Below are 27,416 nucleotides of genomic sequence, written 5' to 3'. Positions count from 1 at the left end.
TATAAAATGAAGATAATGGTGGAATTTGCCTCTGGGTATTGTTGTGTGTATAAAATAATATATGTAGGGCATTTAAAATGATATGTGGCCATCAAGAGCTAAATAAAAGTTACCATTGTTAGTTACTATTATTCTTATTATAATTGTCACAGAAGTAAAGAGTAAGCAATTTGTTTTAAACGAGTGTCCCAATTGCTTAAAGTGTGAGGTATGGAACCTGAATTTGCTCCATTTTCCATTTTTGCTAAAGCTTCTGTGCCTCTCTGCTGGAAAATTTAGTCTTATGTATACTTGTTTTGGAATGAGAGAACTGTGTTTAAGGCCTTGCCCTACCTCTTAATAGCTTTGTGATCTTGGAGAAGATGCTCAGCCTCTATCAGTTTCAGTTTCCATATCTATAAAACAGTAATAATACTATTTCATATATCTTTTTTTGGTAGGGATTATGAAAGCAAATGGATTTAAAATATTTAGGGCAGTGCTGAGCATTAATAAGCACTCAATTTCATGTGTATACACAAAAAGACATATGCATATATCACATATGTGCTCTACACATATACACTATACTTATGTGTGTACGCACACACACATGAACACACATACCACCCTTCATTCCTTTAGTTCTAAACAGAATTACAGAAATTTTCAGCTTGATGAAACCTAGCCATTTCATTCATTCTAGCTGTCTTGTCGGTCTCTGTTTCTGTCTCATTCCCATTCACACACTCTACCCAGGCAACATGTTTATGAGTCTATATATATACGATTCCTTAATTCAAACAAGCCTTTCCTGATTTAGTATTAAAAACTTTACTTGAATTCTAGAAAAATTTATATTTTCAGTTTGGTTTTATTGTCCTTTTCTCCTCTCTATCTAAACAAATTCTTCCAATTCTTTATTATTTTTTATTATTTAGCTCAAATTGTCTTTGAAATTCTTTAGATGATTAAAATCAGAGTACTTGCTTTGCTGCAGATCTTTGGCATCTATTTCCCCCAACATTTACTTGTTTATTAATACTGCACTGCTCTTAAATATTTCTGTAATATATTGACCTGTTGTACTCTGCCCAACATCTTAAAACCCCATGGTATCAGAAATGTTAAGCTTGCTAAATGACTCTCCTGTGTTTTTGGGTAACTGACATTCACCCTATACTGCAATTCAATAAATCTGAACTTGTGACATTTGCATAAACACTCTAATGTTGAATAAAAGGATCTCTATGCCTGATTTTTTTTTTCAAATCTAAGGCTTAATGTCTCCATTAGCATTGGCAACAAGTAAATTAAAGTCCAAGTATCTACCTGGAGCTCTTTTACCTTGTGCTGAATATGCTTAAGATAGCCTAAGACTGACTTTGTACATGTCTTCCATTACTCATCAGCCACATGTGGCCCACACTCTAACCTTGGTTCAGAAGCAGAGATGATTATTCTTCCTCAAACCCAATGTCAAGTGCTGCTGCTAAAACAGAGATGGGCAATAAGCCATTTTATGATACACAGAGGAATTATCCCACTAAAAAGAGAACACTTTCCTAGGCTTCTTTCTTTAAACTTAATTTGAAATAAATTTTTATAATGATTAGATGAAACATATCAGTGAATAATATCAGTTCATGTTAGTTATCATTATCCCAAATTAATTATTACTCTACTACTACTGCTAGCAAATATTTCATGAACACCTACTATATGCTAGTCACTGGAGGCTAGATTAAAAATGGTTTATCTTTGTACAGAAGAGGAGTGAATTTTTACTCTACATCTGATTAAAAGTATAAGCAATACTCCTAAAACTTTCATGAAAAAATGTCAAATTGTGTCATTAGCAATAAGAAATACTACCATGCGCACACTAGCACAGAGTGGTTGCTCAATGTTTGCAATGTATGACTGATATCTAAAGGGTTTGCGTGCCTTTTGAAAAAACCTAGAACTCAAATTATACAATTCATCCATGAATTGTTATGACCCCTGGCTTGACCAAAAACTTTCTTGAGACATCTAATATTGCAGAGATGACTCAATGTACTTGGGCAGCCCTCGGGCTGACAGAGTGCTCTTTTTTTTGATGAGCTACATCATCAGAGAGCAACATTTCTTGGCCATATTATCACAATTCCCTGCTGAAAAGGCTTCACTAAATTGAGATTTAATGTTGTAACTTCAGCTTTTATTGAGGGTCAATGTAAGAAATATCCATTTGAACATTTACGTCTTCTACAGATCCCTAGGTTAAGACATCATTCATCATATTACCAATTGTTACACAAGCAATGACCACACACAATACAAATCTCTTTAAATTTAAAGGCTGATAAACATTTTTTTCTCTTAGATAAATGCTTATGCTGTCTGTAATCAAGCAATGGCAACTAAAAAAAAACAGTTACTTATTAATTTTCAGTTGAATGTAACTAGAGTAACTGATTTACCCAAAAAGTTGGTAATACCTAATTCTTTTTACTTTATTTTTTATTAAAAAATTCTGTAGCATTTATTTTTATTCTTAGTGTCTATTTTTATACTTTTCTTGAAAAATTAAACTGCTACAATTTTCATGAGCATAAAAATACAAATTCTATGTGTAAATTAACATTTGCTATGATTATTTATTTTTTGCTTGTCTTTTCTTTCTAATTGAATTCCTTGAGAACCAGGAGCTTGTTTATTCATCTCTGTGTCATTGTTTCAGGTCAGCACAATGAGAATAAATATATGTTAGTGTGGAACAACATGCAGAGCTCTGAGGCTAGAGCCTGAATGTACATTTTCACTCCATCACTTACTAACTGTATGACATTGGGCAAGTTATGTTCATTTATTAACCTTTGTTTTCTTGTCAACAAAATAATACAAGTTTACTTGTAGCATTGTTGAGAGGATAAAATAATACATATAAATGTTTCAATATGAGTGGAATATGAATTTCACCAAATTCAGCAGATTCTACCATCACCTCTTTCTCATCCAAATAGAAAGTGACAATAAAGAACACAATGATGCTATCATCTTATCTCTTCACTAAGTACTTTCAAAGAGAGCCTTAAAAAATTGTGCATGTAGTTTTCTGAGTGTCTATTCTCAGGAGAAGAGTAGAGATAGAGAAAGAACAGAGAGGAGGAGATAGAGATAAATAAGAACATTATTCATTTCAGCCAGAGACCAGTTCCGGCCTGATTTCACGGGGCCTGTGAAACTGCCCAGCAGAGTCGGTTGCACTTTGCGGCAAGAAGTCTGGCTTTTTGTATCCCCCTCTCAGACGCTGGCTTCAGGCTCCCAGGGGATGAGGGGTGGTGGTGCACAACCACCCAAACAGGGTGATTCCTCTTTGACTGAGGGCAGTTATCCACAGAAGGGAGCAGCTGTGTGATGTCAGCAGCCAATATTGGCAATAGCTGCGAGACAGGTGAACTACCGGATGAGAGAATCTGGCAGGAGTAGAAACATCCATAACAACAGCATTAGCTTTTCCTTAACTTTTATCTTTCAGCAGGCCAGTAGTTCTCACCCAGAGGAAATCTTGCGTTTGGCAGGGTCGGGGGACATCTTTGGGCGTCACACGGATTGGTGGCGGGGGGAGGGGACGGCGCGGGCACCTAGTGGGTAGTCCAGGGACACCACTCGTCCTTCCACCACGCACAGCACAGCCCGCTTTCCCGACCACTATCCAGCCCCGAGTCCCAAACGCCACCAAGGCCAAGGATGAGAAACGCTGATATAAACAAGCACATAAAAGTCAGTGTTTGCTATTCATTAAAAACGCTATTGATTGTCTGTTATTATCATTCAGAATTTACTAATCAAAAGAAGAAAATGTGGGATTGCACTGATTTTACTAAGGAAAACAGGCAGGCGCCACAAACACACCCTCACAGGAACTTTCATCTTGTGAATACAACTAATATTCCTTCATCATCTGCAACGAAAAGCATAAATCCAGCATGAGTCATGGACTGAAATGGCTACTTTTGCAAATGTCATCCATACTCTCCTGTGCTTTTTTTCACATCTGCTCTCAGTTCTGCCTTCATCCACACTTTTATGTATTTTGATGCCAGCACTTTGCTCTCCTAGAATCTTTAGCTTCTTGATTTTTATTTCCTTTCCCTTTTCTTCAGTGCTTTTTCTCCCTGGCTTCCAACTGAACGCGTAAACATCAGGATGTTTGCATCCAGCTCTGCTCTCTTCCTTCAGCTGCACTTTGCCTAATGGGGACTCTGGCACATCCCACAGCTGTCAAATCCGTCTGCTCGCTTTCGCAGCCTCTCCTTCCACCTCTTGAAATTCTGTGGTTCAGATTGTCTAGCACACAATAGAAATCATTAATCCTCTTTCTTCTTTTCTAAGGGTTGATAAAAATTAAGCTATTTTTTCCTCAAACAGAAACAGGTTTTTCCATTAAGTCTTACATTCTTCCAATAATTTCATTTTTAATAACATAAAACTATTTGACATAGAAATAAGAATATGGCAATTATTATAAGGAGTTAATTTAATAGTAGAGACTGTCGCATTACAATTATATCCTCCCTCACCTATTTCTTCCCTTATCAACCTGTGTGTGTGTGTGTGAGAAAGTGCCTCATCCAGGTGTTTTATCTTCGCTGCCTCTTAACTGAACAGAGGACTTAATCTCACAAAGCATATCACTGCTGTTCTGTGAGAGATACCAAAACAGTCTCAGTAAGGCCAGGTCAAATCAATCCTTGAATCATGAACAATATAGTATACCATTTTGATATACAGGTCTCATTTTTCCTCTAAATCAAAAATTAATAGGTGATTCCTAAAGCCTCTGATCTCATTCTCACTGATGTACATTGTCTAAGCAAAATTCTAGAAGCATCTTTTTAAACCAAATCGAGACAAAACTCTTTGTTACTTCATATTATAATTTGTCACTTAGAACAGAAAGGGAAATTTTGGAAAGCAACTGTGAAGGGAAAGAGACAGCCAAAGGAATGAGATCAAGGATTCTGGAAAGATGGCTGAATAGGGAGCCCCAGAAGTCTGCCCCCAGTGCAGACCAGAACTGTACTCATGGGATTTGTCTGATGTAACTACATAGGAACTCTGGAGTCTATTAAAGATTTGCAACTTCCAGAGGAAGGCTTAGAAGGTACATTATGGTTAATTTATCAGTTTTGGTTCTTAGCACAATGCCAGCTATCCATCGTCCTCACCTCAGCAACTTGTCAGACAGCTATGCATGTGTTCCTGAAGCAGCCTGCATACAGCTTCTAAGAGTCAGGATGAGTAAGAGGGCCCTGTCCTCCAAATATCACGACTCAGTGCCCTGACACTGGTTGCTGTTTTTCATCACAGATGTACAAAGAGGCAGTGGCCATTGCTGTTGCATCCCCCCGTACTGCTATAAGCCCTTCCTAATCTGGCTACAGTGGCTTCCAGGGGATTTAAAGGTGGAGCACCTTATTTACCTCCTTCATTTTTCTCTTTCTCCCCTTTTAGAAGCCAGACAATAAAGACTAGGACATTCAAAAATAACTACGTATACAGGGGAAATTATCAATCTACTGCGCATGCCCAGGGGAAGGTACAGGCTTAGAAAAGATATGAAAAAACTTTTAAGCTACCCTTCAAGCTGATCTGTGGCACAGAGATAGCCTTAAGCAATCAAAAAGTAAAACAAAACAAAACAACAATCCCGTAAAAAACAAAAAAGAAGCAAACCCTGGGAAAGGAAAAATATCTGATTTTCAGAGTTACTATATTATTAAATTCAAACGTCTGGTTTTCAAGGGGAAAAAAAGCACAAATATACAAAAGAACAGGTATGTTCCATTCAAAGGAACAAAACAGAAAACCAAAAGAAACTGTCAATGAAAAAGTTTTAGTGTCAGATCTACAATAAAAAGACTTTCAGTCAATTATATTAAAGTTGCTCAAAGAACTAAAGGAAGGTCCTGACTGGATAGTTCAGTATGTAAGAGCATCATCCCAATATACCAAGGTTGCAGGCCCGATCCCTGTTTAGAGCACAAACAAGAAGCAACAAATGAATGCATAAATTAGTGGAACAACAAATTGATCTCTCTTTCTCTGCCCCTCATTCTTTCTCCCTCTAAAATCAATTAAAATAAATAAAAGAATTAAAGGAAGACATGAGATATGAACAAAATGGAACTATCAATAAAGAGATAGAATACAGAAAAAGAAACCAAAAAGAAATTCTGGAACTAAAATTATTAAAAAATCGCTACAGGGATCCAAAGACAGGTTTGAGTAAACAAAAGAATAAGCAAACATGAAGACTGGACAAAGAAGAAAACAAATCTGGGGACCAGATAGAAAAACCTGAAGAAAAGTGAACAGATTCTAAGGAATGTAGGACACATTCAAGCTTATTAACATACTTATTTAAAGAACCTCAGAAGAGAGAAAGAGGAAAAAAAGAAAGCATATTTAAAGAAATAACATATGAAAATTTCCCAAGTTTTATGTAATACATGAATATAAACATTCAAAAAGCTTAATGAACTCCACTTTGGATGAACTCAAGAAGACTCATACCAAGGTACATTATAATCAAAATGTTGAAAGAAAAAAACAAAAAAAATATGTTGGAATCAGAAGACAGTAGTAACTCCTTATTTACAAGGGCTCCTCAGCAAGACAATAAACAGATTTCTCATTAGAAACTTTGAAGACCAGAGGGTAGTGAGACAGTATATTCAAGGTGCTGAAAGAATTGTCAATTGAGAATACTATATCCAGCAAAAATTACTTCGAATATGTAAAGGAAAAATTAAGACTTTTTCAGGTAAACAAAGGCTGAGCGAGTTCGTTACCACTAGACCTGCCCTGCAAGAAATGCTAAAGGAAGTCCTGCAAGTTGAAATGATCTTGAAATGGTAGTTCATATATACAATGGAATATCACTTGGCCAAAAAAAAGAATGGAATTTTACCATATGTAACAACATAGGTGAATCTAGAGGGTATTACACTAAATGAAATAAGTCAGTCAGAGAAAGACAAATACCATATGGTTTTTCTTATGTATAGAATCTAAAGAACAAAATAAATGATCAAAGAAAATTAAAACAGACTTACAGATACAGAGAACAGACTGATGGCTGCCAGAGGGGAAGGGGTTTGGAAGACTGGGTGAAAAGGTGACGGGATTATGCAGTACAAAGATATAGTTATAAAAGGGTTCCGGGGGGTAAAGTACAGCATAGAGAATACAGTCAATAATATTGCAATAACTGTGTATGGTGCCAGATGGGTAATGGAAATATAGGGGGGAAAACTTTGTAAAGTATATGATCGTCTGGCAACTATGCTGTATACCTGAAACTAATACTAAAACATATTGAATGTAAATTGTAATTGAAAAAGGAAATTACAATATCTAATCCATTGTGATATCAGTTTATCTAGATACCATGAAAACTCAGTTTACTTTACTACAATGCAATAAAACAAGAAAATAGCACCCCCATGCCTTTTCTCCTTTTAAAATATATTATTTGAATTACTAAGATCCAATTACTTCTATTTCCCTCCTACCTAACATTAAACAAACACATAAAAAAAATACAGTCTACTGTTAAGTTTATTGGTAAAGTATATTCTTCTCCTTGCTTTTTCTCCTGGCCTTTCTCTTCATTTCTCTCCCTGCCTTCATTTCTTTCACCTACCTGCATTCCATTTTATATATCTCCCTGACCCCTTTAAAATCTATAAATACTTCAGCTAATTTTCCAAATCTTCTTTAGTTTTCCTAATTTTCTTGATGACTACCAATGATTGCAGTAAGTTCAGAAAGCTCATTAACTAATTCCCTTAATGTCTTAACATGGCAAGCACATTAACCTACTAAGTCATTCTGTATGAACTTGATTGCCTGAGTTCTGCAGGCCCTAGTGGCTCTTTTGGTCAACAGCTGTATTGTTGTTATTTCTTTTCATTCCTAATTGAATGCGCAGTGCCCCTTGACTTCTGCTAAAACTAAGTTGCAGTTGCTTGGCGAATTTTCAGTCTTGCTGATCTTTCCCCCCTGACTGATTAGTTTTATTTATTTATTCAATTTTTTAAATTGTGGCTTTGGCACACCTGCCTCAGGGTAAAAGAGCACAGTTAAACAAATTAAAAGAAATACACAAAACATAGTGTTTACATAATTAATCAGTTTTAAGTAGTATAAAAGATTTTTGGCCTGAAATCAACACTTGAAGAGAGGGTAATTTTAAGAGTTTCAAACCAATTAAATTTTTTATTTTCTTGTCTGGAATTTTATTTTTTTATATACAGGCTAGAATATAACAATACTTATTTTTATGGTGAGACACCTTTCACCAACTGTAGTAACTTCTCCATTTGGCACTATGCATAAGGACACTACAGATACAACTGATACAACATTCGTAAGAGTGCCTTTGGGTGACCAAGTATGTTTTAATCTTCCTAGAGTTATATTTTCCTAAATTGGCACATTAACAAGTCAAGGTGGCTGAAAACTTATGTGCAACAGTATGCTTAATAAGATAGTTTTATCGTTTTTTCAATTAATTTTTATATAGGCCCTTTCTTTGAGTAATAATAGCCACTGGAAGGCCATGTTGGCTTTATTTTCGCGTGACTGAAGAAAAACCTGAAGCTGAGTCAGGTTCCATAATCCAAGCAATCTTGGTAGAGCAATGTCTAGTATACAGTGTATCTGATTGCTATCACAAACCATTACTGTGAACTTGGATTTTTCTTTTCTAAGCAATATTGAAAAGTGATTGAATATATGGGCATCTTTACTTTGTTCTTTTGTTAAAATGAAACTGTGGATACAGCACTCACATCTTAATCTTAACAGAAAACTACTCCTCCTATTTTACCAAGATACGGCATACATCAGCTAGAAATTGTCCTTCCTTTCAGCTACGAACTGTTGAAAATTTTAGTCTATTTTACCACCTTTTCTCTGTCATTGCATGATCAGTATTCAGCCCACTACGGTCTAATTTTTGCCTATGCCATATTACTGATACTGCTTTGAAAAAGATATAAAGATCCTATATGCACTTTAAGGTTCAGTTAACTTGAAATTTGTGCATTATTTATAGACATTGGTGACTGTACCTTCTATCAATCAAAAATGTTCAAGACCATATAGTCAAGTGGAAAATATGCATAAGAAGTAGATAATTACAATATATGTGAGTACTGGTATGACTTTGGTAATCAGAAGGATATGGTAGAAATTGCTAGCTGCCACTCAATATCCATGTTTTCTTTACAGAAACAAAACTGATTTAATTGGGGAAAGCAATGTGCCCAGATTAAAACACACACAAATTTTTACATTTTGTAGCATCCCTTACAATTAAGTATATCCATATAATTAAGTTCTGGACAAAAATATGTACAAAAAAACATTTGGCTTAAAAAAAAGGGCTTAAAAAGAGGTAAGAAATGTTGGTTTCTGTTTTTCTGTTTGAAATATAAAAGCCATAGCTACAGTGGGAGAAGCCATATTTTGACTTTGACAGAAATGAAAATCAGAAGTCAAAGATGACAAAGCAGAAAGACAAAAGTTCCTGATTCCCTCTTGGCTTTGTGAGGCTGCCATAATAGTCCTGGGTTGCCTGTTCTCAGAACTGTTTTTTTTTTTTTTTTAGTGGAGAGAGTAAATTCCCAATTTGTTTAAACTGCCACAACCAAGTCTCTGTATCAAAGGCTCATTAGAATCACTTATGTGTAGAAAAAATTTTTTGGATCTCTGTCTCAGTTATACTATCTCCTTTAACATAATTTCACTAGATGGTCCCATCTATTTCTCCATCATACTTCTCTCCTGAATTCCATAGCCACTTACCCATTCTCCTAGACCTTTCTCTTTGGATGCCCCTTATTCACTTAAATTTAACAAGCAAAACCTGAATGAATTGCCTTACCCTCCTAATCTCCTCTTTCCTCTACATGTACCTTTCAGTTAATGATGCAACTGTTGAGTAAGTTACCAAATCTCAAAATTTTGGAATTAAATCAAGTTTTTCTTCTTCAATCTTAATATTCAATGGATCATTGACTCTAATACCTTTTACCTCAGGATTTTTTCTTGCATGGGTACACTGCTCTCCATTCTCACTAATGTTGCCTTAATCTAGGTTCTCACTGTTATTCTCTTAGACAAAAAAATATATATATTCCTACACAGGTCTCTATCTTCCAATTCCTTTCTCATCTTGTCAAGCTATCACCATTTTGTCAAAAACAGTTAAATTACAAATATATGGATCTATTTATGCCTGTCTCCAACTTAAATTTTTTCAATTACTTTCAGTTGCCTGCAGGGTCAGATTAAAATGTTATAAATGGTTCTCTTGAAACAGCTCTAATTTTGTTTTCAAGTTCTCTTCTAATCCCCATCATCCCAATACAAACTCCAACAGCACCAAATATAATTGTTTACAGTCACATTAGACAGTTTGCTATTTCCATAAAATTTCTTATTTTTTATTTCATTTGTGCCATGTACCTTAAATTATTTTCCTCTCCTTCCTCCACAAATATACAATTGATTTTACATATTAATCAATGTACAGTTAGTCAAGCCATTTATGGGGCTTTCTCTTGCCCACTTGTCTCATCAATGGAATTGTTTCCTCACCTCTTACTATGTTCTTTTGGGCGTATACTACTATTATATAATTTCTTATATTCTTTTGGAGTCATTTTGTATATTTAAGCATATTATATGCACAAATTTGAGTAGCTTGAAGGAGGCTCATCTAGTCATGTTTTCGTTCCCCTCATGTTCTACAAAGCCTGGTACAGGAAAGATGCTCAATTCATAGTTGGGGTTGTTGACTAACCACACTTCGGTTTCCTTCTAAGTAAAATATAGAGTTTCAGGATGTGTTTACAGTGTTTATATATAGATAGATATCTATTTATCTATCTATATATATATAATATTCATTTATATATACAAATAAAATGATTGGAAAATATTACTTTCTGCTATAAATTCATCTTCTGTACACGAAATCCCAACACCCCAGATCCAGGAAGTGCTCTGCCCCCTCTAGAAATGCATTTCGTTTCTTTTTAACGAAATATATTTACTAAAAGTAATGTTTCACGAACCTGATTCTGAAATACAAAATTTAGTGAACTTTGAAAAACCTGTAGTTTTGAGTCCAAATTTCTGTAATTTTTAATGAGTTTTCCTGCTTTAGAAAATTGCTTGTTACTTTTCAGGAGACTGTATAGAAAAAGTGATGACTTTGATAAGATCTTATCAATTCAAGGGCAAAACAAAGACAAGAACTCAGGGTCATAAAGAGATTAAAGAAAGCACACTTTGTCACACACAAATGAAATGTACTTTAATAGTTTTCCAGGATCTACAATGCAAAACAGCAGTATAGCATCTAAGAAGGGGCATGCTCCTATTTTTAAATTTACTGTTTTCTAATGTTGGTGAAATGATGACAAATAGTTTTGAAATTGCAATGCTGCTCCTCATTTTATAAAATGACTCAGCTTTTAAATTGTAAATCATAAATTCTAAATGACTCATGCCTAATCTTTCTATAAAATGTGTAAAGTTTATGAATTTGAATCATCACACCAAACAGAAGTGAATGCGGACTCAATTCATAGATCTGATGGAAATTATATTTTAGAAGGGCAATTAATAGTAACATATTTCAGCAGTAATGTATAGGCTGAACTTCTATCAAGTTTCTTGAAAGCTTATTTTCATGCAACAAAAAAAAAGTAACAGTTAATTTAAAGAAAAAATTCATGTGGATTTATACTATGTGAATAATGGTGTGTGTGAGAAATTAAGAAACAGAACAGAAGACAGACTTTGGTCTATAAATATCTTTTTACACACAAAGTATTATAATGTTGAGAAAATGTAGACTGAATGTCTAATAATGCAGACTAAAGATAAAATATTTTTAAATGTCTAATATGTCTATATGTGCATGCCTGTATACACATATGTGTTCATACACACACATTTCTGTGTGTATACACTGTGACAATGTAAAATACATTTTTCCTTTGAAAAGTGACAGAATACCAGTACTGTATAGGTTGTGTTGGCTTGTAAGTTTGTTTTTTGCAAAATATCAAGGGAACTCAATTTCTTTACCTCTAATAATAACTATACATAATTTCCAATTTATTCACTTTTGATTTGTGCTCTTCACTTTCATCATAGATTCAAGGTTGTCCTCCTGAACAGAGACGAAATTGGTCTTTGAAGGTAAATCCTAGTTCTGACATTTACTAGTATGACTTTGGGAAGCTACTTAACCTTTCTGTATTTCATTTTTTTCAAGTGTTAAAGTAAGCAAAACAAGGAAATAAACAATCTATGTGGCATTCTATTATGAAGATTAAATGAGATGAAATATACGCAGGAAATAAGGCTTAGTTCCCTAGTCTCTACCCTTGATGGTAATTAATCCTTTCCTTGCTTTTTTGTAACTACGTTCTTTTTAAGAATCTTAGTTTCATTATGGGAAAGTCCAATGTCAGGCTCTCGAGGTCCTAGATGTTACAAATTTATAAGTATGCTGTTGTCATTTTAAAAAATTTGTCTCCATGAATATAAGTTCCTATAACATTCATGATGTTTCACTTTAACTTAAATTTATAATCTTCTTCCATGTCCTTCTCAAAGTCATAGATAACTGAATCCACTATAGATATAAAATATTTTATTACCATACCCACTCTAAAGCGATGATATACTATTATTAAAAATGATCAGAAAAGTTAGACATTATTTTTAACATGGTCATTTTATAGCAGATTGAGACTCAGGGTCAGCAAAGAATTTATGAAAGTTCCTCTAAATCCATAATGTTCTACCATATTCCACTTCTACTATTACATATGGAAATAATAATAGTTTTCAAAACCTAAGATGAATTTCTATGGTATTGAAATAAATAATGGGAAAATGAATATAAATTAATAATTAAACAATTATTTTAATTTGCAATGCCGCATGCATTTACTTAATGAAAATTATAGGGTTCAATTCAGAGTTCCATCTGTACTATTTCTGAAGTCTGAAAATCATGCTCTAAGTTAATATTAATTTTATTTCCAAATGGCTTACAAAACCTGATTCATTCTAAAATCTCAGAAATAAATAAAAACAAGGTTACTTATTCAACATATCTTTAAGGAGTCTGGCAAGATTTCTAACTAGTTTACATGCAATTTTTTACACTTCAATTGAGTTGGAAGCCTATATGGACCTCTAATTTTTGGTGGCATAAGGAAGAGTGTAGCTGCCTGGTTTTAAACATCTCCCACACATGATGATATTAGTCCTGGGCAGTACTCACAGCTGACATGATGAGCTCTCCCCCCAGGCTCTGGATCTCAGCTTTAACTTGACTGCAGATTTTCAGTTGGTGAGAGTAGAATTTAATCTGTTCTAGGTAGGCCAGCAAGTCCTGTTTGCATGATGGATCTGGACACTAAATATGCATAAAAGATAAAAGTGGAAATAGCAAAATAAATAATAAATAGACCAAGGTGAGTAAATATTGACATTGCAGGTAAATTATAAGGCAGTGACTTTATTTTCATTGAGTTCCAATTCTCAGACCAAGACCATGTAGATTCTGACATGCTTGTACCATGAGAAGAGTTTATCCATGTCTTGACCTTAATTACTTCAGCATAGAAAAAATAAATAGTAAAATAAATTGCAGAAATGTAAAGGTACATAAAATGTTGCGATTAATTTAATGATAAGATTAGAAGTGTTCAGAATACATTTTTAGGTAAATCTAAAAAATATGCATTTGAAACATAATTACTCCTTTCACTTAGAGTTTCAATGAGAACATTCCTCGGGACCTACAGTTGTGCATTATCTGTGCTTTGTTATTTACATGGACACAAAAAATACATCTGCAACAAACTGTATATTATCTTCTCTTCGGCATTTAATGTTCTTAGCTATTGCAGACAAAAGGAATCATTTCACTTAACAGCTGTGGATCTACCTGGAGCAAAGAAACAGAGGGCATCCTCTGTTTTAGGGATGTATAAAATTTCTTTACCAAAAGTCTACTATATTGTACTACCTTCTGTAAGGAACTATCTGGAGAACAGCTTTGAGCTTCATCAAAACATGAAAAATACCTGTGCTCAGTGTTTAGTTTTTGTGTCCTTTCTCCTACGCAATTATAGTAGTTCTTTTTAATTCCCAATAACTTAATTCTAATTTAAATACATGTTCGTAAGGATGCTGAAATATGGAGAGTAATTCTATGCAGAGATATTCATTGCAGCATTACTTATAATAGCAAAATTTAGAAATAAATGTCCTACAATAGTAAAAAGATTAAATAAAAATGTTCTTTATGTAATGTGATATTATATAGTCAACAAAAATTTTCAAAGGATGTGGAAAACGTTTTTGGAAGGTGAAAAAACTCAGTATTTTTTTTTAATTTAAATTACTTTGTTATTCCTTTTCCAGATAGCCTAGTTTGTTTGTTGTAACTTTTTAAAATTTTTTTTAAATTTTATTTTAATTTATTTTTTCAAATACATTTGTCTCTGCCTACCCCCCACCACTTTCCTTTGCCCCCTCCCTCCTTCCCTCCCTCAGCTCTTCCCTTTGGTTTTGTCCATGAAATCTCAGTATTTAAAATTTAATAGACTGTCTTAATTAAGTTGTTTAAAAACATATGGTTGCACTTGTGTTTAAAATATTCAGTTACTAAGAAATAAATATATGAAAGTGTAATAAACAAGTCAACAATTTTATTTTTTGCCTATTTTACATATCTAAAAATATATTACATTTGTAATTATAAAAATGTTATCATAAAAGCTTTAATTCTAATGAACTAAAATGCAAAATAATATATAAGAAAAAAGGTAGGATAAAGACCAGAAACAACTTTTCTCTGCACTTCTGCTTGTACCTAGTAGTGGATAAACTGGAGTGTTATTGGAAAATCCCTGAGAATTGCCCTGACAGAGTGGCACAGTTGGTTGGAGCATTGTCCTATAAACCAAAAGTCCATGGGTTTAATTCCTGGTCAGAGCACATGTGTGGGTTGCAGGTTTGGTCCCTGGTCGGGTGCATGTGATGTGTCTCTCTTGCATTGATGTTCATCTCCTTCTCTCTTTCCTTCCCTTCCCTCTTTCTAAAATCAGCAAGTATGACCTTGGGTGAGGGTTAAAAAAAATTCCTGAGAATCTCTTTCATATATGCTGAATAGACTAATCTACATAGCTCCAGAACGTGTGTGTGAACAAGACGTAAACTTGTGACCTTTGAATAAAAGTTAAACACTGAATATAGGAAAGAAATAAATTATTCTGCAAAAATACTACTAATCAGCTAGATAGGTAGATAGGCGGGATATATGAAATGATACAAAGACATGTGATAACCAGCCAGAGAAACAATTAGACAAGATGATAGAGTGATCTTGACTTTAAGTGTTTTTAAACTTTTAAACAAGGAAGTAAGGGTAATTCACCAAATCACCCAGGAAGGGTTAAATTATAACTAATTAAGGCAAAAGAGGAGAAGAAAAAGTCAGTGGGGGAAGTGGGGAGAGATATGAAGGGGGAGAAGAGGAAGAAAAGAGGAAGAGGAAGAAATTTCCCCAATTTACAGCTGATAAATCAGAAATTTACGAAGCATTATAAATGATTGAAGAGCTTATGCCAGAGCCAATGTTTGAATCCACATCTATTTGCTTTCAGATTTGTTTTATTTTAAATCACTAAACTTAAGAGTGTTTGGAGTGCTTTTTGTTTTTTTCAGCACAGAATACTGCAGATTGCATAGTTTCAAAGAAAAAATAATTCATGGCAAAACTATGTCTTCAGTACTGTATTGAATCGAATAGTGCTTAGAGTTTTTTCAAAGACCAACATTAGTTATTTAAAATTATCTATACTGATGAAAGGCAAGTCATCTAGTAGTTTTACCATGACAGGAAATTGATTTTTGTTAAGTATTTCCTATATGCCTACTACTGTGTCCTGTTCTTTACATGCATAATTCTAATACAGTGCCATTTTACTTAGATCTAGATTCAATTCTTTTTAATTAAATTTATTGGATGACACTGGTTAATAAAATGTATATTGCATTGTGTGCCCACCACCCAAAGTCAAATCCTCTTCTGTCCTCATAAATATGAATCCCTTTACCCTTTAGGACCCCCTATCCCCTTCTTTCTGGTAACCAACATACTGTTGTCTGTGTCTGAATTTTTGTTTGTTTGTTTTTCTTGTTTGTTCATTTATTGCTTTCAGTTTTATATCCCACATATGAGTGAAATCATAGGGTCTTGATTTTTTCTGTCTGACTTACTTCACTTAGCATGATTGGATAAAGATGAGATAGATATATCAAGGTCATAGTACTGAGTCATAAAATGAAATACTGCTATTTGCAACAACATTGGGTGGATTGTGAGAAGCTCATGCATACTCATCTAATTATTGTCATTTTGCACATTTGCAAACTAAGTTTTGATAGATGTATACTCTGCCTAAAGACTTGAAGTTAGTTTTCTCTGCACCATAATCTCTTCTACATGACATTCATTGAAAACACCATTTTCTTTGTTCTCACTGAGTAATAGCCTTAAGTATTCTTTGTTCTTATGGATGAACTCAATGATAATCTCTGACACATACAGAGTTTTATCTGCCATACACTATTCCTGGTCCTTTACCTATATTTACTCTTTTAATAATCACACAATTCCATGAGGTGGATTCTACTGTTATGCCCATTTAGCAAAGAAGAAAACTGAGGCACAGAGAGGTTAATAGATTGCCCAATTAATAAATGGTAGAGCTGGTATTCAAACTGACATTATCTGGCTACTCTTACCTACCTCTATAGTCTAGGAACAGTATCAGTCTTCTTGCCAGTTTTATTTTATATAGTAAACAGTAAATTGCCACTGTGATATGTCAATTTTTTTAATTGACACTCTTATCTGTAAATCATAAGATTAGTGTGGATTTTCCTTAAATACCAACACCATTATATAACATCTGATAAAACTGAACTTGTAAATTAATTATTAGATTCTTAACCAAAAACCAATGTTACGATCACCAAGGAAAACATACAGTCTCTCTCAAGGGACTCTTTCAAAGCTATACTAGAAGAGTTTAGAATTCTGTTACGAAAAAAATATTCAAATCAGTAAAAAATCCAAAGCTGAACTCTGAAGTTGCTTGTGATATCTTTACCCTTTATTTCTAGAATTGGTGAGAATCTTGGTCACACTTAAAGATTGTAGTCAGATTTATAACTGAAGCAATAAAACTATACTAATTGGTCAATTCCATAATGCAAAATATATTAAAGCCTTTTTCCTATTGACATTTGGAAAGCTTTTCTGATTGGTTTTGACTACCTCGGAGCAGAATCAGAAGAATTAGTCATTCCCACTCTAAGAATGCTCCTCTAATGGATAGAGAGAGAGAGAGAGAGAGAGAGAGATGGTAATATACAATGAGCTATTACTCAGTCATAAAAAAAGAATAAAATATTGCCCCAGCTGGTGTGGCTCAATGGATTGAGCTCTGGTCTGCAAACCCAAAGGGTTTGATATCCGGTCAGGGTACATGGCTGGGTTGCAGGCCAGGTCCCTGGTTGGAGGTGTGCAAGAGGCAACAGATTGATGTATCTCTTGCACATGGATGGGATGTTTATCTTCCTCTCTTTCTCCCTCCCTTCCCCTCTTTCTGAAAATACATAAATTAAAAAAAAATGAATAAAATATTGCCATGTGCAACAGCATGGATGGTCCTAGAAGGTATTAGGCTAAGTGAAATAAGACCAGCAAAGATAAATATCATATGATTTCACTTGTATATGGAATCTAAAAAAAAAAAAAAGCAACCTTCCCAAAAAATAAAAAATAAAAAACAAACCTAAAATAAACTCATAGATACAAAAAACAAATGGAGGGTTGGAGGTTGGAGGAGAGTTGGAGAGATGGATTAAAAAAAGGGAAGGGACTAGATGTACAAATTGCCAGTTATAAAAAGTCACAGGGATGTAAAATACAGCACAGTGAATATAGTAAAAAATATTGTAATAACTACATATGATGTCACATGGGTACATGACTTGGGGGGCTGATCACTTTGTAACTTGTATACATGTCTAATTATTATGTTGTACACCTGAAAGTAATATAATATTGTATGTCAATTATAATTTTAAAAATAAGTAATTATTTTTTAAAATTCTCCTAGTATTTGCTGAACCTCCTTTATTAAAGTCAAATAATCTTTTCCTACATTTTATATTTTTACATAAAGTTTATAAAAAGTTTGGACCCTAGATTAGTAAAACGTTCTTGCCCTTGGCTTTTTAAAAAATAAAATTTGCATAAAGTAACTTTTAAAGGAACTCTGCTAGGGATTTCCTTAGACAAATCAAGTGATAGAATATCATAACACAGTTTGGTTACTTCTGTTTATTAAGCTAGGAGATGTTGACCAGGATATCTGGTTTGCTTTTTAATGCGTGGACTATTTTTTTTTCTAAATTTAAGTTTTATATTCACTGAGACACTCACTATAGGCAAGCAGATGGCATGTCAGCGTAAGTGGTTTTCTCATGCTAAAAGAGCTTTCACTCTTCTGGTAGGATGCTTGGTACCAATACAGTGTACATCATTGAGGAATGAGAAGAAAAGTAAAAAAACATTTATTACCTTTCAGTTTGAATTTTAAGAGTGAATTAAAAAAACGAATACTTTAAAGACCTTTCTCCCAAAGCTCCGCTATTTTTTGCCTATATTGGGATAAAAATTTTATTTAAAAAACATTTGAAATGACTTCTGCAATTACAGACAACAGTTTAATTTTTGCTAAGCTGGCAAAGTTTGTTAACAAAACATATTAAGGGTCATTGTGAATTGGCTAGAATAGAAACAACTAGTTTTCTATTCTATCACTAGAATTTCAAGCAAGTAGTGATAGCAAAAACAGTGTCCTCAACTTTTTCCTATCCAAGACTCACTTCTCCGCCTGTACACCAGGCCAGACTCTGTCTGAATGCACCTTCCTCGGGGTCACAGGTCATCAACGAGCCCATCTGTTTCTGCACGTTTAATATCTTCTTTTCCTCTCTTTGAACCCATCAACATAAAATCTCTCAAAACAATAAGACTTCTTCAAACCTGTAATCTCATCTCTGTATATTCTTGTTCATGAATATTCTTTCTAAACAATTTTCAATGATTCCCTTTTGGTGTTCTCAGTTTTTGTTCTTGGGCACTTTTTCACTCTTACCCTCTTCTTAGATAAATATACACTGTCCTGGCTTCATATATAACTTACAAGTTAAAAATTATTAAATCTCTGTTATCCAGCTCTTCAGAAGATCCATATACTAATTGCATTTGTCCATTTCATTGTTTTATCAACATTTTACACTCAACACATAGAATGCTCAACTATCTCATACTTCATCTTGCCTACTATAAAACCATTTATCCACTCATTTACTATCTCCATAAAGAGAGCTTTCTCCCTCTCCACCGTCTGTTAAACTTGATTAGTAATTTGAGATGATCCTCCATATGGAAATCTCAGTATACTTTCAGTGTTTTTCTTCTTTTCTATGCCTATCTTTGCTGCTCTTTAGCAGACTGAAGTTTCTAAAACATAAGAGAAGGGTATCTAGAGAAGGTATTTTATGCTGTTTAATGTGCTGTTTTATTTTATTACGTCAGAGATAAAGGACAACACAGACTCATATGATCTATACTGGACACATTGAATTGTGATAGTTTTATTTAGGAAACTATGGTTTGACATTTTTTAATACATAGATGTTGCTTTACCAGAAATTACATGCTGTTCAAATTTTGTCAAATCTCCCCAGTAAGACTAAAATTATCTTGAGTTTAAGAATTGTTTCCAATTCATTTTTAGTTTTAACTGGGAGTGAACATAATATGAAAAACCAATGGCATATTTGGGTTTCATTCATTTATCCATATATTAGGATAGAGTTTGTTTTTACCTCTAAATACTAAAAATTAATAAAATGTTTACAATGTTTAAAGTGGCAAGACATTGAATATATATATATATATTCAAGAATGTTTAAAATTATTTGTTTTTATTTCTTATGTTTCTCCTTGCGTATATCCACAAATACACTATCTAATAAAAGAAAGTTCTTCAACTTCTAAAAAACAGAGGATAAAAAAGAGTAAGTAATAAGAACTTTCCCAATAAAAGCACATAATTGCAAAGTCAAAAAAGAGCTTTTTTCTCCAAAGAGAGATATGCATTACAAAGTTGAATAATACCAAACCTGCCAATTAATGCTATATCTCAGTTTGAAATATTAATTAAATATCTCAATATATTCACTAAAAAACTGACAGATTTTTAAATAAAATTTAGATAAAAGGTAACCCTAAAAATGTAGCTGCAGCTTAGAAAACTGAAATACAGATGAGAAAAATGAAGGAAAAGGATCAAATACATAGACTATCAGTCTTTGTAAAGATTATATACTCTACATTTTATACCTTCACTTTAATATTCTAATGATTGCTATTTGTTTTGCAATTTTACGTAGAATGCCAGAATATATTGTTGACTCAGAAAACGAAACATAATAGAATTTTGAAACATACTACTACTTCTTGAAGAGAAAAAATAAGAAATCTAGGGTTAAAAAAAATTCTATCATTGGGTATAACAGCCAATAGAGTATATTTGAAACTTAAAAAGCTGATATTTAAAATAACATGAATATATGTGAAGTTCAAAAATCTTAGAAATAAGCAAGTCTTAAGTAATAATAACAATGCCCTAAGAAATAATTACACTTCCTCAGAATGAATTGTTCACTACTTCTGTATTAATTATTGAATAAAATTTTTTAAAAATCAATAATAAAAAATCCAATACAGTAAAAATCCAACTTCCAAAAATTAACATTGAAATGGCAGAAAACAATTAATATAGACTTTCACCACAGGCATTAGTAGAAAGTTCACCTGGTTGGCAATCTGCCGAGCAAGTACATCCATCCTTGATCCTGATTCTGATATCATTTTAGCTGCGTAGATCACATCAGTGGTGTGCTTTAGTGGTCCTTTGCCCCTTAACATAAAAGAGTGCATATTAGTTGCAGTGGTTCATGCTAAGATACACACACACCCCCTACACAAACACACACAAGATTTGCACCCCAAAGTACTGGCCATTAGTTTTACCTGCTTCAGTTTTAGACAGCCTAAATTAGACTTTGGTATTAAAAAAGAAAAATAAAATGAAACTCTGTTGTGTTAAGATTCCGGAAATACTGCCCAGGAGATGAAATACATTTGATCTTCATTCCCACGTATTTCTTATAATAAAACTCAGGCTAGAAATACTTTTGGAAAATGTCAATAATTCAAGGCAAAAGTATTTTTCTAATTCTAGGAAGATATATGAGATTTAAAATTTTATATATGTTAAACAGCACATTATGATTAGCAAGGGTTACTTTTAATCTCTGCTCCTTTTAATAATTTTTTACAGTCTTTTGGTTAATTGCATTTTTAATCACATTATTTTTCTTCCGCAATTAATTCATAGCAATATAGTCATTGAATATGAATGTGGAGTCACACTATCTTGTGCTGTTTCCCCCAAACAGACCCCCTCTTATTATTTGTGTAAGTAAATCAAGATAAATACCCACTTTGTTTCCTTTGTGGCAATAGAAACACCCACTACATAGAATCATTCTAAGGATTACATGCATTTATTTCTGCAAAGCGCTCATAACATTACTTCAAGGTAAGCAATCAATAATACAAGTTATTTTTATTGTGGTTGTTACTTAAAATAATCTTGATTTCAAATGCCATGAAATAAAAGTTGTGTTTATTTAAGGATTTTTTAAGTAGGTAAGAAGAAAAAAGTGCACTGCTTACATTTTTGTAGAGGGATATGATAAGGAGATATTTTCCTGATTTCTCTTTCCTCAAAAATAAATGAACAATTGTCCAAATGGATGTAACTGACCGACCTAACTAAAAGTACTCCTCTCCTTATTCCATATGTCCAATTCCTAATCCTCTACTGAGTGTCAAGTACTGATTCTTCCAATTACTTTGGTTCTGTTCTTTGTTTTTAGCAGAGAATAGGACCCTGAAGGAACTGCTTACTAACAAATTGTTCTATTTTCTGGGTTATCCTGATTTTTTTCCATTTTTTGAATTTATTGGGGTGACAGTGATTAATAAAATTATATACATTTCAAGTGTATAATTTTACAATACATCATCTATATATAGTAACATAATTATTTTGATATTCTGATGGGAGTGGGGAGAGTGAGGGAGATTGGAAGGAGAGGAAAACTCGTCAGGGTGAGAAAATGATTTTGAGATGCTAAAACAGAGTAGAGTTAGAAGAGAAAGAGAATGAAACAATGATTGTCCATGTCTTATTTATACATTGGACTGGTCCTGAGGACAGATGCCCTGATGTTAAATCTAAGGACTTGTTATTAGAGGAAATTCTCTGCTCACTAAGGAGAATATGCCTATGAAGTAATGAAAGAGAGAGAGCATTCATGTAAAAATAAATGATCAGAGTATTCTGTGCCTGAAAACTGAATACCAAGACACGTGTGCCAAATAGGCCCTTTCATTCCACTTTTTTCATGGCGCCTCTCAAATTCATTATAAGCAAATTTTCCTGTAAAAATTGAACATCAGGTCTAACAATGAAAACCTGGACCCTGAAGATATGGTTATCATCATACTTCTTTTTAAATCTGCTGATACGTTGCTTTGTAATTAAAAAGAAAATCAACATTAATCACTACAATATTTGAGTTGCTCTTATCAAATTTACTTTATGCATCAGCAGGACTAGATGTTATGTACATGGTTATGTTCAAGAAAGGCATTGCATTTCATTATTTCTATGCACCTCCAGAGAAAGTTAAACTTAAATAAAGCTGTCCAAGCTCCCCAAAGGGCAATGTATCAATTTTCAAGGTCTAAAACAATAAACAAAGGTTGTTTCTAAGGAGAGCAGCTAACACTCTCATAGTTTAAACAATGAACAAAAAGTTATATCTAAGGAATACAGTTAATGTACCTTTCTGTTCAAAATAATATATTTCCTCATATAAAATTCCTGGGACAATGAAAGGGAAATTACCTCTAGCTTTAAATACACACCTTGTTATGAGACCACTGTCTTAAACACATGGAGAACTTAAAAGTAACAATAATACATTATGACAGGTTGCAATTATTCTCTTCCTCATGTTCCTAATTAAATGTATTGCCTGGCAAGCTTCCTACTGAGTGCCAAACAAAATACACATTTTACAAATGATTCTATATTATGCTAAGCTTCCAGAGGAAGCCGCAATTACTGGAACTATGATAAATTTTTTAACATTCTCAGCCTGAAATGTGCTATGTAATGAAGGCTTTTAAAATTGGGATATATATTTAAAGGTTGTTTGTTGCCTTCATTTTCATAATGGGTTCTCAGGATCTCCTGTCAGCAAATTGTGCCTTAAATCATTGGGTTTGGATCCTACAGAGAAAGATACTCAGAAGAGGAGGGGTAGACTTTGGAAATACTTAAAAAAAAAAAAAAGCTAGAAATCTTTAATAAATAGTGCTTGCAATAATACCCTATCCATTCCCCTCTCAAAAAAAGGTCAGATCAAGCTCTGGACTCCAGTCTGCCAATTAGTCATTAAATTATAGGTTAGAAGGTGTAATGGGAAAGACTGCAATAACCCAGGGATGTTGATGCCGTCACCAATTTTATTAGCGCAGTGAAAGCAGTACCTTTGAAACTTCCTTTGTGCAACATAAAGCTTTGAGTTATTTTTTGACACTGCTTCAACCTTGACTCTTATTCCTCTCCCTGTCCTCACCCCGTTTCTGGCATTCACCCCTCTCTTCTTTCTCTCAATCAGCACAAGCATTGTACTAAGATGATACAGCTGATCATTAACAGCTCAACAACTAGAAATCTGTTTTAATAATAGGAAATATCAAATAGTTTCTGCTTCCAATAAAACACACAAAGATAAAATTATATAATAAAAAAAAAGGTCTTAAGATATTGATAGATTAGCATGACTGCAGCAGAGAACAAAGATGAGGGTTAGATTCAGGTGCTAGTTAGTTAGGAGGTCCAACACTAGTGACCTGATTAAACACAATAGCTTCAAGGAACACCACCTAAATCTGTGTCCCAGTCCAAAAAAATAAATATGCTACATTCATAAACTTTTAGAGGCATGGCAAATGGTTGAAATAACACCAGTAGTCTGCAGTCCGGGAATGTTTTTCTAAAGATGTTATTACTCTTTGTGATGATTTATCCTGGTACCTTTCCCCCCACCTCTCCCTTCCTCCCTTGATTCTAATCATTAAACTCCAACTCAGCCATTGCAAACACAATACCAGATGAGAAATTGTACTTTGATATTTATTTATAATATAACAGATAGAACTTTTATCTAGAATCTTAGTGTTAGACATTTATTTCATTTAATTCTAACACTCAAATTTAGTGCTGCAATAAAGTAGAGTGAAATAAATTTAGACTTGGAAAATACATTTTGTCTTCATCTCAGCCCTGACACTTGTCAGCCATGTACAATAGCCTTGGGTAATGGCTTGCAGGGTCTGAGCTTATTAACTCGTCATTAAAGTAATGATTATGACACTTGCCCCATGGTAAAGCTACATAAAATCATATGTTTTACACAGTGTTTGGCACATATTAGTTGCTCAGCAGGTGTTAATTTTTTCTTTCTCTTTCCCTTTACAAGTAATGATATTATGTAAAAGATGGCCTCTTACATTTTTATTTAATAATTATAGTACTTCCCAGACAATATGAACTGTCTTGATTATATTGAGTTACTTTTTATACCTCAATATACTTTCACAAAGAAAAAAATATATAAAATAGATACACCTATAAACAGTGTGTGTAGTCATTTTTGTAGTTTAAGATTGTTCTTTGATTCCTTATAAGGAGTTGATTTGCATTTAATGGATGGATTTTTTGGTAGTATGAACTTCCCAAGATTAATAATTTAGCTCTACAATTCTGTTACTTGTAATTTTGACATTAGATACAAAAGAAAAAACGAATTATCTCATGGAAGCGAATGAAAATGATGATATAAAGGGAAGTACTAGACTGAAGCAAAGACACACTGTTCCTCTAACTATTCAAGCCCAAAACTTTAATTAGGCAACTCTCTCTCGCTGGATGTCACCTATTCTTTTAAAGTGTCATCCTCAAGTTTTGAGGACCTTAACAAAATTCCTTAGAAAATCGGCTAGTGAATAGTCAGCTAGCAATTATTCTGAGTAACTAATATCCTGAAGAAAGTTTGGAATTCAGGCCTGAAAAAAAAAAAAATGTTGTCCCATGAAAGAGGAAGCATGGGCTGAACATCGTGTGTGTGTGGTTTTATATGTATATATGTACATACACACACATACTCGTTTCTGCTCTTTTTATTTCATATTATTGAGAGTAGCCTAACAACATTAAAATATCTTAGTCCTTAGCCCAATTATGTTTGTTCCTCTTCTACATCACAATCAAGGTGTACTGTGGAGTGATAGGTTATATACCATATAGCGTATAAAAACCCAGACCCCTTCTAGGTACAAGATAACCTGTCCCTAAGGCAACACAGCCTTTGATGGATCCATTTCATTCAGACATCTGACAAAGGAAAAGAGTGAGGATATTAGAGGAGATTTTAGGGATCAGAATAATAATTAGAAAATGTCACTGCCACCAATATTTCAGAATCCAGACTCATTTAACTGCAAAGAAGGCTGGGGAATCTATTTTATTTGGGCACAGGCAGGGAAAAAACAGGGTTTCATGAACTTAACAGCATTTCTCCTGCACATACTACCAGTGGTGCTATAATCCTGTATTTTCTTTTTTCATTTTAGCAACAAAATTTGTGTTCCCTTTGAAGGGAACTCTGGGTGTCACCAAGTAGGTGGGAAAATTGGGGAAAGTACCAAGCCCCTTTACCAACACAGCTAAAATTGTAAGTCCTATACTCTGCCTGGGCAGGAGACTAATTCTATTTTTGCTTTGAAACTGTTACAATGTACATGGTCTGTTATTAAAACTAAAAATTACATACATTTTACTCTGTACATGGAGATAAGTTTTTCATGTTTTATTTGTTTATGAAAAAGGGATAGGGTTTATTTTAGAGATCATTTTGTTAATCAGCCTGGAGATAACAGTTTTAAAGTTAATGATATTATTATTGTTGCTATTGATGTTGTTACTATTGTTTTTGTGTATGGTATGTGTGCATGAGTGCTGTATTTTTGTATGATATGTGTGCATACATGCCTGTGTGTATATAGAAGAAGAAACTCCCTTCCTCAAATCCAAAAAAAAAACAAAAAACCTGAAACAAGTCTTTTCCCTGTTCAGCTCTCAAATTCCTTAATTTGCTCTCTGCCAGGTAGTGTTGTATCAAATCTGGACACTATAAAATTCAGAGGATTTTATGAAGTACCTTTAAGGGTCAAAACCACTAAACACCTAAGTGAAAGTTGAAGTAGAATTAGAATGAAAGATTTCTTTCTCAAAGTTTATTTGCTTTTAAGGCAAGGAAGAGATCAGCTAACCAGATATTCTGATTTTTGTCTTTAGTAGAGTGATTTGTTTTCGAGTTCTTCCTAAATATTAAGATTTTATTAATTTTCTGTATAATTTTGTACTGAAAGCATACATTAGAACAAATTTGTGTGCATCTATGTTCCAAGGACAGAAATCACTCAGTTTTCTCACTCAGTCCTCATACCTAGCATTGCTGCATAATGTTGTGCTGGTTGTTCACTGCACAAATTTGAGATGCCATTTATATCATGGATACTACCATAATTGTGCATATCACAACTTATATTGCCTTATATGCTCATTCTGCTCCTGGAATCTATTATCCTCACACTTTTAACAAGAAAATAGAAGGTAAGAAGACCAATGTTTTCTTAACTTTTCTACAAGGTATATGAATACAGTTAGTCCAAATGTAAGGAGTTTAAGTCATTACTACTTTCAAAGTCAGTTAAAAAGAAATCATGTAGGTGGAAGTATCATCACAGGTTTTTTGTCAGTATGCATCTTGAAACACTAAAATTCAATGGGCTCTCTGAACCAGTTGAATATTTCATTATTGCAAAGAATTATATAATAGCAAGTGATTCCTAGCCATTGTTCTGAGTGGGAGCTTGTTAAAATGTCATTCTCTGTCTATGTGACCAATCTGAAGGGTTATATTTTAAAAAACACACACATAAAACACCTCTTTTTTATTTAATTTCTGTCATTTATCTTTTTCTTTTT

General features: G+C 33.6%; 1 protein-coding gene across 2 annotated transcripts in view; it reads right to left on the bottom strand.

Annotated features, from left to right (window-relative positions):
* CTNNA3 (catenin alpha 3) overlaps positions 1–27,416 on the bottom strand; it is a 1,483,556-nt gene that overhangs the window by 29,351 nt on the left and 1,426,789 nt on the right. For both annotated transcript variants that reach the window (XM_054572720.1, XM_054572719.1), the window contains exons 16-17: positions 21,038–21,143; positions 13,349–13,483 (exon numbers count right to left, since the gene is read on the bottom strand). In XM_054572720.1, the coding sequence (XP_054428695.1) occupies positions 13,349–13,483; positions 21,038–21,143 (241 nt within the window). The remainder of the gene's footprint in view (positions 1–13,348; positions 13,484–21,037; positions 21,144–27,416) is intronic.

The sequence above is a fragment of the Pteronotus mesoamericanus genome, unplaced genomic scaffold (genome assembly GCF_021234165.1).
Source record: "Pteronotus mesoamericanus isolate MK-2021 breed Mesoamerican mustached bat unplaced genomic scaffold, CSHL_Meso_final contig_24, whole genome shotgun sequence".
NCBI lineage: Eukaryota > Metazoa > Chordata > Mammalia > Chiroptera > Mormoopidae > Pteronotus > Pteronotus mesoamericanus.
The sequence above is the reverse complement of the archived record's forward strand: the minus strand, read 5'-3'. Positions and strand labels throughout refer to the sequence as shown.